This window comes from Copidosoma floridanum, unplaced genomic scaffold (genome assembly GCF_036245765.1).
Source record: "Copidosoma floridanum isolate Cflo_tuat_1 unplaced genomic scaffold, Cflo_Japanese_pri ptg000021l, whole genome shotgun sequence".
NCBI lineage: Eukaryota > Metazoa > Arthropoda > Insecta > Hymenoptera > Encyrtidae > Copidosoma > Copidosoma floridanum.
The window spans coordinates 19,468,258-19,483,783 of record NW_028321898.1 but is presented as its reverse complement, the minus strand read 5'-3'; the positions used below and the strand labels follow the sequence as shown (position 1 = coordinate 19,483,783).

The window sequence follows — 15,526 nt, the reverse complement described above, 5'->3', positions numbered from 1 at the left end:
TGTTTTTTTTACTTAACACGTCTCATAAAATACGTTTTTCGACGTACTTTGATCGTATGAAGAATTTCTATCTTAAAACAGCTTTCGATGAAAGAATTTGTAGAGAAAAAAGGAAATTTTTTAAAAGTATATATTTCTTAGAAAGTATATGTTTCAAAGTTTTATCATAAGTGTAGGTATACATGTAAAAGGGGAGTAACGTCCATTGTTACGAGTAATCATAATTTATTTTTCTCATCAATCACACGGTTCGCTTTACGTAGAGAAATATCATAGGACAGATAAATAAGCCTTAGCATAAAATAATTCTCGTTAAAAGGATGACTTACAGCAGACGCACTCATAACAATGTAGTGCTTATTACGAAATTAACCTACTTTAGTCTTCACGGCTCACAAGGAAAAATGTGTTGTAACGTAAGTACGCATTCGTACATATAGTTATGTAAAACTATCATCATCCTGTGCTAAGGTCACGTGGATACAAAAATACAAAATACGATGTACGCTGATAAAAGTAAAGTTTAAGTATAGGATAATTACCCTTAAAATCAGCAGGAAACTCCCAGATATATAGTCCTGTAGCCGTGATAAACACGTTTTTTCCGTGATGTTTGTCGTTAAAATTTTTATTTCCTCTTTTATACCCATATATACGTATAATTTTACTTTATCTTTGGTCTAACAAGGTGCGTCTAAATAAAAAACACGTTTTTATCAACATGAAGTATAAAAAAAATTTTTTTTTTACTATGATTTGTCGAGCTGAGTCGAAATATCGCATCCTTTTCAAAAGTTATTTTTCGTATACGTGGAAGTTCCTTGTATATTTTTCTGTACTTTTACGAGATGGAAAAGAAATCGATCAAGCAAAAGTTGTCATTAGTCGAGACTGAAACGTACTTAAATTCTATTTTTTGCACGGGAGCATTACCATGATAACTTTTGGGCACGAGAGTAAAAAAAAAAATGTTAAAAACAGCACATTCTCTTCATACACGACTAAAGTAACATTTCCAAATCTCTACAAATGATGGTAACGACTATTTACCCAGATTTTTTCAATATCACATTAATGATACACAATTTTTGGGTTTTATCTGAAAACGTGCGTTAAAAAAAAAATGTTTAAAAAGATTCTGATTTTGAAAATTCGACGCCACTGTTGCAGATGTCTGGAATTCAAAATAATGAAGTCTTTGTGAAATGACCCATTTAGATATATTACGTATATAGCGTGTATATATTACAACAAGCACTCGTACTTTTTTGGTTTTGCACGGAAGCAGCTCCACCATATAATGCCACAAGTGTGTTCGTAAAGAAAACAACGAAAATGCTATGATATCGAAATGCACGTACACGCACCAGTAACGTATTATAATAGATTTGTATGAGTGTACGTAGGTAATTGCTCGTGAGCGCATGGAGCTGCAAAAATTACTTCCCATTCGTTTGACTAAAAGGCACCTCGTCTATTATTCTTGTCCATCACCTCCGGCTCTTCAGCATGTATGTACATAATCTTGCTCTTTTTTACGTCCCCGTGTACACACACGCAAGTTACCTGACTTTGTTCACCTATAAAAAGCCGGCTGCAACAATGCGTGATTTTACAATCGAGCACGGAACTTTGCCTTGCGCTCATCCTTTCCGTGGTATCACGTTCACTTATTATTACCATACTCTAATAATATTCTAGTTCAAGCCCTGCGTATGCTTGAAGTGCACGAATACCTACAATGTGCCTTTATCTTACAAATGGTGGAAGGACAATGCTCGTAATACTAATGATTGTTTGTGCGTGGGACCGAGTTGTGGGACAGTTTGAAAACGGGATAGTGTTCAGCAGCGGCCCGACGACACGTGCTCCTGCTCCTGCTTCTACGACAAATCGTACGTACGACACGTTAAAATGCGCGATTATTGCAAAGTAGTAGATCTCTCTTATATTTATCATTGATGGGTAAAAGATAAGTCTGGCTAGAGTCTGACAAAAGCCTCGATCTTGTCTGCATGACATAAATCTTGATCATGTCTGTCAAAAGTCTGGCTAATGAGAAAATGCCTTTTCTGTTGCTTTTTGAAACAACTTATTTAAATTAAATCAAACGATAATAGAATAATGTTATTTGAATTCGATTGGTGCGTGATTTTTAATTTATCAAAAAATAATTTATAATCTTGAATCCTCAACTTATTACTGAACATAATTTGCATCTTAACAACTTTCTTTTGAAATTTTTACGACTCATTTTGACCAGCTCTGATTTTGACTATTATTCAATTCTATAAGATAAGTGTTATCTTCATTAGTTATTATGTACATCAAATTTTGGATATATTCGATGGATACAGTGATAAAATTAGGATTTTCATCTGTCAACACGCAGATAAACGGTAAGTGAACATCAAGCAGATTCCAATGGTAATTAGTTTTAACCTCATATTTATTAACTATTGCGTACACCTTACAAATACTTATATTACAATCAGAACAATCATTATGACAAATATATCTGCAAACTTTTATGAAATAACGAACACCTAAAAAATAAGTTTCAGCATTGAAGAAACACTCAACTACATGTGATTTTGTTCTTTTTTTTTAATATGTACGAAACGTAATTCATAAAATAATTTTTTTACCAAATATTGAAAAATCATGCTCATGTGAAAAAATGTCATATTTTAAAACTACGCAGTCAAATAAAAACCGAATACATCGGGCAATTATAGTAAGCTCTCGTGGCAATTTAAAAAATGTACTTTTGTTAACAGGCTGTACTGCAGTAACTGAAAATAACCTGACAACTCTTTTATTAGTCATATTCACGGCAATATTTTCTTTAATGAACTATTATTTAAATAACTATAAGATTATATAAACATACTGATTTAATTCTCTGTTGAATGTATTCTCAATTTCTATTTTGTATTTTTGACTCCTGCTGTACTCTTGATAACCGTGTATGATACGTTTTGGCGTTTTTTTAATGCAATGAATTAATTAATACTGGATGTTTCGGGTAAAAATTGTTTGTATACAGTTCTCAGTAAGTAAAGAGTAACTAATTGAAAAAAAATGTTTATTTTATTCTGTCGATCTTCTTGGGGCAAATGGTTTTTAAAATAAAAACGATTGTTTTATTACGACGTTTCGTCGTCTGATGTGCCAACCTCTTCAGGCCGTTTATTGAAAAATAATATTTATTTAATATTTTATACTACATGAAGGGCAAAAAAATTTTGAACTATAACTTTTTTCAATATTAATTTTAGTTACGTATGAAAACTACGCGTACCATTTAAAACTGAAAGCATACACGAAAAACATCAACCTAGCTTTATACAAGCTGAAATATTTGATGCAACATAAAATTGAGAAATCAAGCTATAAAATATTACGCTTGATTAATCATGTTTAATTATAAAAACGTACTATCTAGTTTTATGGAAAACTAGTCAAGCAACAACAAGTATTGTTAAAGATAAAATAAGAGGTTAAAGTAAAAAAATGTGTAACCCCGGCAAAATGGGGCTCTAATTAGTAAATTAACCTAAAAGTTAACTTTTCTTATTGTGTAACTTTAGCGGACTTGAGTTTCTTGGAAAAGATTATGGTGGACCCCGACGAAAAAATCATAAATCCAGTAATTTACAAGTTGCTTTCGAACAAGTTTGCTATTAATAAGAAAAAGGTTGTTCGAATTGAAAAAAATGCTGCTCATCTACTAGCTATAAAAGCTATGAACTAAAAAATTCTCGAAAAAAATCTATGTTTGAAGAAGTCGATGCTGAGAGTGAAAGGTATGTGCCAATTATAGATTGTGAACTCGTAAATTATGCTTTATAATAGTGTACTGACAATTATGTTGGTAACAAGGGGTGGGGTGAAGGGTTAAATAAAAAAGAATGGTAAAGGCTTCCACGTAAATATAATAGCATTTTTATCAAATAACTAAAAATTTACAGCACTACATATACTCAGATGAAAATTAGGGTAGTAAAAATGAGATTAAAAAATAAAAAAAAATAAAAAATAATGCTTAAAACCAGCGCAATACGTTAATTTACATTTTTTGTATATTCAAAGTGATATTTTGTTCTTAGTAGTGCAAATAATCACCACGAGGAATCGCCATCTGAGTGTTGAGATGATTTTATAGATAAAAATAGTGCACACACTGGATCTATTAAGACCTCAGCCAGTACAAACATTATAATGTTTCATGTTATGAAAAAAATTTAGAAAACAATACAAAATTTCAACATCTGACTTTTTATTTATTTCTCGATGAAAACATCAAAGCAGGAATAATAAAGAAAACAACATAAAAAAAAGCTGATAAAAGGAAGGTAATTGTATTTTTATTTTATTTTTGTATTAATGATAAAAGTAAAATTTTATTTTATAACTATTAATAACTATAAATAATCCTATCTTCAACGTACTATTATAATTATTGAGAGTGGGAGAAAAGGGGAAAGAGAGGTTGTTTAGTTGTACACAGTGACAGTGGCATGGAGTTGTTTGTTCAAGTGCGGGAGTAAGGAAGGCACCAATGGCTGATGAGATGTGTGGCTTCGTTTTTATTTGACTAAAAATAACATCTGGTGTTTGTCATACTTTCGAATTTGTTCTAAAGTTAAAGTGTTTGCCACGTCCGGTTTTCTACAGAAATTTATATCGAGAGCAATAAAAGTATAACTAGGTGCACTGCATGCTGGTGTAACTTCTTTGAAATATTTTCTTCTTGAAGGCGATAAGAAAACGCCAAATGCCTTTTCCCTTTGGGGCTGTTTGTGCGGATGCATAGGAGTAGTAGAGAGCGAAGACAGTACAGGGGAGTGAGTGTGTCAGGCAATTTAAAAATTTTGAAACGTTCGACTGCTGACGTTACAATATAGATACAATTTGTAATATAATACAAATAACAATAAAAGACGTATAATGTTTACGTAAGCGAATCAGAATTAATGTTCATCAAAATCAATTGGAAAGAAGGTCCACATGAATTCAAGGAGATTGAAGAAAACAATTCTTGGCAATGATGAACTAGAAAACATGACGCCTACTGGAAGAGCTGCAACGCCTTGTATTCCGAAAGATATATACAGAGCAGTATTTCATATGTTACATATAATATATATGCGCAAATTTCCAAAAAATATTCCATTTATGTCTTCGATTTTGTAACGAAAAATTTCTTTGAGGCATAAGTACCCTCAAAACCATGCAGGCTTATTTTGCTCACAATGTCATGCACCATGATGGAAAAATGATGAATACGGGTGTCAGCTCCACTAAAATCTGGTTTTTTTTCTTCATCGTACATGACATTGCGAGAAAAATATATTCCATCTCGAATGTGAGCCTCAAAAAAAAATTTTATTAAAAAATGGGGGAGAAAAACGGGATTTTTTGGTGTATTTACTTCTATAAAAAGTACATTTAATGTATATAATAGTGAGAAAACTACGTAAAATTTATTTTTCAGTTTACGTAAATAAGAAGATCCCTGCAGAAAATCGAATGATTAATAAAGAGTATCGACGTGTTTTCACGATATGTAATACCATAAGAAATCCAAAAAAAGGTTGAGGCTTGAGGCTTCGAATTAATTACATTCAAAAAATTAATGTCCATGTTTTATTTTCTGTTCTTTGCTATGTCTTTTTTGATGTGTGAGCTTACTAAAGTAGGTTTTTAAGCAATCCAAAAACGTATATCATATAATGTTAAATAAATTATCATAAATCTTTCAAATTGATAAATAGAGTCATTACTTACCGTCAATAAGAACGTAATCTTCTTCTCATCAAAATGCATTTAAATCATACATCAAGACTTAATTTTTAACTTTTATTAAAAAAAAACAATTTAACACTGAAAAAGTTGCCATTTTCTCATTAGCCAGACTTTTGTCAGACATAGTGTAGAAGTTTGATGGGCATGATCAAGAGTTATGCCAGACATGATCGAGACTTTTTCCAGACTCTTGCCAGACTTATTTTTTTTACTTTTGTCGTTTCTAAAATTTTTTCCAAGCTGTTGACAAAAAAGATTAGTATTTTACGCAAGATAACGAATAAAGTGCGTCAATAATCAGATCATTATTACGTTTATGTTAAATTTTTGAAAAAATGGCTTTTTTAAGTAGATAGATATTATTTAAAAATCTATTCATACGTTTTATAGATTACTTTTATAGCTTACTTCTTTTTTTTACGTTATAGTGTGTTAATCATTATCTGGAGTTGCACGTATGTTCATTCAACTGAATTCTTACACAATGTTTTTTACGATTGTAGAGTATTTAAAACTTAGATACAACGGTGGGATATGAATGGTTACTTATTCATGAAGTACTAACTATGCCAAATACTGCTTATCCTCGGTGATTAATAAAACTGCAACTTTGTTGTTGTACCACCGTCAATTTGATTAAAAAATTCAAGCATCATTAACAATTGACTGTTCTTTAGTCATATAAGGTCCCTACAATCAGTAAACTCAGCACAGATGGCATACTGTAGCTAAAAGAAAAATGGCATAACTGACACACTTTTACTATAAATGACGACAATATACTGTAATGTGGACATACTTTTGTGACAACACATTCGTCACGATGACGACAGGAGACCACAGATAGTACATTTTGTCAATGTAAAGCCATTTTTCTCTTACCTACAATCCACCATCTATGCTGAGTTTGTGGACCGTAGGGACCTCAAACGAATATCACGTAATAGAGCTGGTAACTCCTAACTGTTTTCTTTATATTAATCAACAATTACAACAATTACTAACAAGTATATCTTTGACATTACAGCACCTGCTCTCTTGATCCCGGATAGCAAGTGTTCTTGCATACTCGGCAGCGCCTGTCCGAATCAAGGACCTACCATTGACATTCGCATTGTCAACAACGTAATGAACAATGATTTTTATATACTATAAAGTAAAATATAAGTGTTTTAATCATGAATCATAATACACACGGACAAGTAAGTAATATACTCCAGTCAGTGTTATTCACGCCTGGAATATTGAATGTAAATATTATATAAATGTCGCTACAACAAAAGTACCACGTATAAGTATAATAATACAATGGAAAGTAAAATCATGTTTTTGTAAAAAAGGACGTTACGTTCAGTTAGTTCATTAAGTCTCCTTTAAGTCTCGCATCGCGTGACTGTATGTCACTTTCTGTAGGAATTTCAAAAAAAAAATATATTTGACAGTATATCCTTTAATTTGGAATTGTATTTCTCCTTATAAAATGCAGTCTGCCAAATTGTTACTTATTCCCGTTATAAGGGCTGTCATACCTTTTGAATAACCATACGTACTTCCTTCAGTTTTCAATACATGTTTTCAATTATATTACCTAAAAAAGGTAATACTATTTCAATTATACCATACACTGCTTATGCTGACAGTAGTAAAAAAAGCTCAATTTTCATAGTAAGACGTATATTTTTAAGCATATTTAATATTCATTTTATTATTGAACAATATTTTACACTAACTTTCTCAAAATCATATACCTTTATATAATAATTGCCTAACTAAATACTGTACTATGCAAAATAATGGACCTTTGCGGCTACAGTATAATAAGTACTATATACTTTTTGGAACACTCATCAATGAACATGTTTATCAATATCCTTAACTACTTATATTTTCCTACTAACACTATATCTTCTTTCTTCTAACTAACACTATATTTTCCGTATAGGATTAAAAATGGGAAAAGACCACGAGAATCAACAACACCCATATATACGTACATGCAACAGTGACTGAATACTTTTGGTATTTTTAATAAAGAAATATATATTAAATCAAAAACTAAGATTGAACAAATAGAGATATGTGTGTATCTTTGTATAAATAATCGTGAACATAAAATAAATTCCAACGAGAAGATGGCAGTTTCTTACTCGTAGGTATATCCTCGCGGAGCTGTTTGGGTGACTGGAGGGGGGGTAATTGAAGTTTTATCAGGTTCAAATTACGGAGAAATTAAACAAATTTTTACTTATTTTGTGGAAGGAGCTGTAGAGAAGCCACCTCACAAAAGTAACTGTAATATATAATACTTAATATGGGAAAATGTATTCCTTTACATACACACGCACACCCACTTACGTTTAAAATTCCTTACATTTTTTTACTGTTTATGCAGATTTGTTGAATTAAGATGAAAAGTTAGCTGTTCACTAAAGATTTTTTCAAACACTCTTACATGTAACCGTAATAAACTTTAATGATTATTATGAATAAAGTTATTCATAATATCTTTTCAATGTAATTTTCAAGTCAATAATGTCTTTATCAATAGGTGAACAAAATTAATTCATTCTAATAGTTCACTTTGTATTTACAATTTATTGCTCTTCTTTTAGGACTGAGTAAGTAAGGTGGGAGCACTGCTTTTATATTATTCTAAACTTGTATAGAAAAACTTATGTATATGTTACCACAGTTTTACAAACAAATTATATTGCCTTGTCTATAATATACAACGTAATGATATATCTTCTCACAGTATTCGTAATTTTTTTATTTAAAAAATAGATGAACTTTTATTTTAAGTTGTTGTTAACATTGCTTTAGTAATTTTCAAATCAGACATTTTTCTACTTAATTTTGTTTCACCTTTCCATTTTCGAAATTACTATTGAGCAGGCTATGTCCAATGCGCTCAAGGACTGTACACAGTTCTGTTGTGCACAAATTAGTTTAGACAAAAAACAATACACAAGCTAGTGAGAAACAACCACAAATTTCTTTCATTAACATTTTTTTGTGCTCAATACTTATGTGTAAATCAGCGCAGTTTTGTTCACAGGTAACATTTTGTCTAAATGACATGTACACAAAACGTAAGTTGATTTAGGCACAAATATTATGCACATTACAATAATAACATACTATGTTGTGGTTATTATTGATTAGCTTGTGCATAATATTTTCTGTACAAAAGTTTATGCATAACAAAAGTATGCATAATTCTTGTGTTCATTGGACATAGTCTGCCGCAATTGTAAAGAAATTTTTTGTCTATTAGTCTAACATTAACATGAATTTGAATATTGAAACAGCAATAATAAATAACGATTCAATAGTTCCAGAAATTATGATACGTATTTTACTATTTTAATTCAGTGGTAGAATTTGACAAAACTCTTGAATTAAGACAATCGATCTCTTTTTAAAATGTTTATTATTGTTACACAAATCATGTAAGGTTTGATTAAAAATTTATGAAACCTCCTTTTGTATCATTGAAGCATAATCCTATACAAGTAAATTCATTTCCGTAAATTACTTTATTAAATAACTTTCAATGTTATTTAATTTTAACGATCACCCTCGCTTCAAAAATTAGGCGATTAATCAGGTAATTTTTTATGCTAAAATATTATGTAACTTTTTTTTATTTCAACCTTTTTTTTATCACCCTTAGTCAATTTAAGACTTTCTTTTGTTTTTTAACTGGGATGTTTTTTTTACTTTCCCAAACAAATTTTTCGGTCCGAATTTTTGAAAATACACGTAAAAAAATTAAGAATACTCTAAAAAACAACAAAAAACGATCTTAACAGATGAGATTTTGGAGTGAGAATTCACCTGATTAATTTTCTGATTTCCAAAAAGATGGTATTTCAGAGTCCTGTGACTATGTAATATTATAATTTTTGTACTTTATTAAATAGACGGGTTAGAATGTTACGGAAGTATACTGTTTCGTATTTAATGAAGAAATATACAGAGAGGCTGGTATCGATATCGAATCAGCCGATAACATTCATAAAAGGACGAGGGGCAGTAGATTGTCAATTGTTGGTTGAACGTAAAAGCCTCACCTTGATAACAAAAAAAGTTACTTTCAGTTGCACCGCTTTCTTTATCATTTTGCAATTTTTTTCGCTCGTTGCCATAACCTTTAATTTATTTATTACACACTTCTCTTCGACCTGCCATCAAGAAGTGTGCAGTATCATCGGCTCCATTCTTTGGCTTCTGAGGTTGACGTTCGCTGTGCATGCCTTTCTACTTCTGTTTTTCACGTCCTTGCTAGCCTCCTCGCAGCTGTTACCTTTTTTTTACGTGCAAGCTCTTCAAGGCAAAAAGAAGACAAGACATGATAGACGCATCTATTGGCGCAGTAAAAGGGTGAGACGTGAATATTTGAAAAAATCTGATTTCACAAGTCCAAACTTTTTTTGGAACATCAGTTCCCACGAGAATTTGTGCTTGCGCACTTCGTAAGGGCGACGGCCCGATTCGGAGCTTTTTGCTCAGCCGAACATCCAGGTTTGATCCACCTGAATTAGACGTTTAATTTTTTTTCCGCCCTCGGGTGGTTTTGGGAGGCTGGTACTTCCTCAGGCAAAAAAGCAGTTTTCCGATACTCATTCGAAAAGACTCCTTTACGAACCTCGTTACGGACCTCGCCTTCGGCTCGGACCGCAAACCTCTCGGTTCGCAAACAAAGACTTTTCAAACTCGTAGGAAAACTACTAATTTCCGTCCTCGGGTGGTTTTGGGAGGCTGGTACTTCCTCGGGAAAAAAAGCAGTTTTCCGATACTCGTTCAAAAAGTCTCCTTTACGAACCTCGTTACGGACCTCGCCTTCGGCTCGGGCCGCAAACCTCTCAGTTCGCAAACAAAAACTTTTCAAACTCGTAGGAAAACTACTATTTCGCAATAGTGTGCGGAAAATAGGTGTTTTCCGCACTGATATTAGTGTGGAAAATCGATTTTCCCACATAGTGTGCGACAAAGGTGTGTGGCAAAAGTTTTTCCACAGTGTGCGGAAAAGGTGTGTGGTAAAGGTTTTTTTCGCACAGTGTGGGGAAAAGGTGTACGGAAATGGTTTTGCCACACACCGGAAAAAATTTTGCTACACACTGGTAATCAAAATTCATACCTATTTTGTACCTATTTTTCTCACATATTGCGAAAAAACTTGTACGCAACTCGTGTGGGACGATTTCCCGCACTCGTGTGATAGACTCACACTCGTGGCCGGTGACGGTAACTCGTACCTTGCGATCACACTCGTGCTACGCACTCGTGTGCTCAACTGGTACTCGTTCCTGTCAACTCCTGCCACTCGTGCGAGTCAATCACGACTCGTGCGGGAAATCGTCTTTTCCGCACTTGTTACGTAAATAACTATTCTGAGTCAAGCAAGAATACGAATTTTGCGTTATTTTGAAATCCACGAGTTTGATTTCGAAATCCACGAGTTTTATTTCGAAATACATGAGTTTTACTTCGAAATCCACAAGTTTTTTACTTAAGCCTTTTCGTATTAATACTTTCTCTTTTTTTTAATCCTATTTTCATTTTTCCTTTTCATATGGACACGTATGCAAAAAGTTTTGAGATTTTTCTTTCTTATTTGTTGTGGTGATCTGGCATATTTTTCATTGTAATATATTGTTAATCCCAACTTTCTATTTTGTCATATAACTAAATACATTAATTAAAAAAAAAAGAAAGACTTGGATCCTATTTTAATGCTTTAGAATAAAATAAAAATTTATAAAAAAAAAGATACGAGGAATTATCCAAGTTCTCTAATAAGACTAGAAGTTGTGACTCAATAATTACGTATACATAAGCATAGAGGTATAAGAACATAGTCAACAAGCAGGTGTATTATGCATAGCATAATTTAGTGTATATATAACGGGGTGTCCAAGAGACAGACAAACAGTGAATCGATCCACGAAGCGAACAGCAAATCGTAAGCGGGAGGTGTGCCAAATTTCTGCCCCGTTGCCTAAGTCTGCAGCTTGGACACCAGGTCAGAAATAAGGCAGATACACCAGGTTTTCCCTATAGGAGATTTCCCAGGGTTTTCCTGATCCACATGACAATCGTCATGGGCGAATGCGGGGCAGTTTTTAGGGCCTTCCCCCCTTCCAATTCCTTCCCAATCCCAAATGCTAAGTGCCCTACGTAGTGCCTCTACAAGAGAGCCGGACGTAAAGCACTATAATATATATATATATATATAGGGGTATCTATCCTTGTCTGGCTCGCACACTCTAGCGTTTGTCAGAGAAGGATATATGCCAGTTACACCCTTCATTCTGCTATCGCTCTAACTACTTACAAACTTGTATGGCACTTTTTCACTATGCTCTCATGCCTCTCTGGTATTACCAACAGTATAAAAAGTATAATTAAATCATGACGAATGTTAGCTTTAGACATATAGCTTTGGAGAAATAGTAAAAATAGTAAAATATGATTATTATTTCCCCAAGAATTCACGTAGTACCACGATTTTCACAATAATCACAAAAAATTACTCCTTCGATGGTTTTAACAGTTTATTACTAAACAATCAATATATAATATCGTGGTAATTCGTACAAAAGTTTTTTGAGAATAGTAACTTACCTCATAAATGTATTTTTTTTGTCGAGAGTACCAACAGTTTTGTGATCTTTGCTATGAACTATGCTCATAAAGGACTTCCTTTTTTGAAACTCTGTACTTCGTAAGATTTTTTATTTCGAAAATAAATTACAGTGAGGATAAAAGCTTTGCTGCAAAGAGTTGATAAAATATACGACCTAGAAGGTGATTCTTAGTATCGTTTTAATGTAATATCCAAATCTTGATCAATTTAACAAATACTGTTTAAGTGAGTCTACTATTTAAGAACATATTTAAAGAAAAAAGATGCAAAATCCAAAACCAATAATAAATTTTTTTCAATAAAATACACAGGGCGTCAACACTAAATGCCCTACGAATTATATGCTTTGCTGTGGAGGAACACCCAACCAACCTACACAAACAGATCCAGCATGTGGAGTGCGTAGATTTGTTCAGCCAAACCCTCAGCCAGTTGTTGGACAGGCAAGCTTTGGCTCGTACCCTTGGCAAGCTGCTGTGCTTGATCTTCAGGAGGCCTACAAAGGCTCGGGCGTGCTCCTCGATGCCACACATGTTCTCACAGCAGCCCATAAAGTTTCATCTTATGTGTAAATGTTGATATAAATTGAATGTATTATTTTCATACTGAATTTACCACCCAGCATCTAAAAAGAAGCATCACTATTGGTTTATTGGCTAAAAGCTTCATCTTTTTTTTGTATTTTCAACCCATGTTAAATATTATTTTTTTTATCAAATCAAAAAAATTTCAACCCTTAAGAATTAATTTATAGTATCATTTACTCTCATACATAATTTATACAATTTAACTAAGATATTTTTTTTGTAGAAAACTTTTTTGTAGATTTTCCAAAATCAATATGGTCATAATAATTAAGTAGGATAATTGATTACAATAAAATTTTATTCTTATACGCCTATGGTTTTTTGGGAAATTTTATGATCGTTTAGAGTCTTCATAACAATATTCATTAATAAAACATTAAAAAGGTAAATAATGGATTTTTTAGAAAAAGCCCTCTGTTTTTTTCCTCTTAAAAAATTCTTGTATACGTATACAACAGTTATTATTTAATGTAGTACAGTATATAAATAATATTTAAAAAAAAGAATGAATACCAGTTTTCCAACTTTAGACTAAAAAACTAAAGTAAGTAAGTGGCACGAGACCTGGTTTACTTTGAAGATTACCACCATTGGACGTTATTTTTAACAGACTAATAGATTTAGAGAATTTATACGCTTCTTAAAACTTCTTGCTTACTGAATTATTAAAAAAATAGATAATCTGTACAGTAAAATCTAATCTTCCTATATTCAAAAGTATATAATGAATGTTCTTTAAACAAATATCTTTTCAAGTCAAATTACATACCAAGGAAGCTGCTCCTTTGTTTATTTTTTTCCCCAAATTACAAGTAATCTGTAAAAATGTAATTAGCACTTATCAATCATTACAAGAATTCTACAGCAACAATCCAGCATCGCTGTTGGTTCGTGTGGGTGATTGGAACGCTAGAGAGACGACCGAGCCCTTTAAATTTGTTCAGGCATTGGTTGCCAAAATCACCGTTCATCCAAATTTTAATCCCACCACTCTCGAGAACGACGTAGCTGTTATAAGAATCAATGGGGTCATTCCTATCGCCTCCTACCCGAACGTGAATACAGCCTGTAAGCCAACATCTACACCCGCCACAGGTACTAGGTTCGTATAATGCGGTTGCCACCACTATGTCACCATACTTTTTTTTTACTTCCCGAAAATTTGCAGGTCAATAAGTTCTTTTTTTATTTCTACTTAGGTGCTACGTATCAGGTTGGGGTAAGGATGCGTTTACGAGTGGATCCTACCAGAGTATCATGAGGGAAGTGGACGTGCCGATTTTAGACATCTATGACTGTGAAAATCGGTTGAGACAAACGAGACTTGGACCCACGTTTACTCTCAATAAAATGAGCTTTTTGTGTGCTGGCGGAGAAGTTGGAAAAGATGCGTGCACGGTGCTTATTATTTTATTGATTAAATCCCATTAATTTAGTTATTTATTCAATTGAATTCTACTTTTAATTTCTCGATCTTAACATTTTTCTCATAGGGCGATGGAGGGTCACCTCTAGTGTGCCAAGGCAACAACAATCAGTGGTCCGTTTACGGACTAGTCGCGTGGGGGATCGGCTGTGCTAATCCTGGAATACCAGGAGTGTACACCAACGTATTTAACTTTTTGCCTTGGATCAATAATGCCTTAACACAATAAAATAAATGATAAATGTAAAAAATAAAAATAAATTATTTTATAGGAAGCTAATGATGGTTGTAATAATTAACTTAAAAACATTTAATAAGTGTAACCATTAATTTTATCAGCAAAAAACATACGGTTTTTTCTAAAATTATGGCTGTTTGAAAAAAACTTCTAGCTTTCACCAGGCACACCAACAAGTGAATGAGATGTCAAATCGAGCATCAGGATATTATATTCTAAATGACCACGGAATGATGCAATCTCTATTTTGTCTACTGTAAGCACAATAAACGTCAAAAATAAAACAAAAACTCCTGCGGAAAAAATACTACGTCTACCCTTGGATCCACGGATTTGCGCCCTCTGAACCCTATATAATTCTAATAATCTACGGCGTAAAGTATGTTTATTGGTACAAAATTGGGTAAAAGTGTAGTTTACAACTCCCTCTGAAAAGTTAGATTTAGAACTCACAGTGCTGCCAACATAATGTAGCGCGGAAAATTCAAAATTACTAACGCAGGAAATTTGAATTCAAATGAGTAACTAAAGAGAAACTTCACCTGTAAATATGATAGCGCCAGGGGAAATCAACAGTTGTATTATAAACCTGCTAATAAGCGGAAGATTTAAATCTTTACTTCACACAACATATGTACAAATGGCTCGCTTCGCTCGCTCGAGAGCGGTATAACAAATAAAAAAATCCTATCAAGTACTGACAGAAGAATTACCGACCACATATTTATATTTAAATTACCCGCGTTGGTAATTTTGAATTTCCCGCATCATATTATGTTGGCAACACTTGCAGATTCTGAAACTTACTTCTC

At 32.8% G+C, this 15,526-nt stretch overlaps 1 protein-coding gene across 1 annotated transcript; it reads left to right on the top strand.

The window, feature by feature from the left end:
- The first annotated feature begins 1,635 nt into the window (after positions 1-1,635).
- On the top strand, positions 1,636-14,970 carry LOC106645137 (inactive CLIP domain-containing serine protease A3-like). The gene is made up of 6 exons (XM_014360923.3): positions 1,636-1,895; positions 6,839-6,936; positions 12,775-13,031; positions 13,916-14,152; positions 14,250-14,448; positions 14,544-14,970. The coding sequence occupies exons 1-6, from the start codon at positions 1,742-1,744 to the stop codon at positions 14,703-14,705; spliced, it is 1,107 nt and encodes a 368-aa protein (XP_014216409.2). The 5' UTR covers positions 1,636-1,741; the 3' UTR covers positions 14,706-14,970.
- Positions 14,971-15,526: the final 556 nt, after the last annotated feature.

Coding starts and splice junctions, on each gene's coding strand:
- LOC106645137 (XM_014360923.3), top strand. CDS start 1,742: ATGTGCCTTTATCTTACAAATGGTGGAAGGACAATGCTCGTAATACTA. Junction 1,896..6,838: donor TCCTGCTTCTACGACAAATC/GTACGTACGACA, acceptor TTGACATTACAG/CACCTGCTCTCTTGATCCCG. Junction 14,449..14,543: donor TTGGAAAAGATGCGTGCACG/GTGCTTATTATT, acceptor TTTTTCTCATAG/GGCGATGGAGGGTCACCTCT.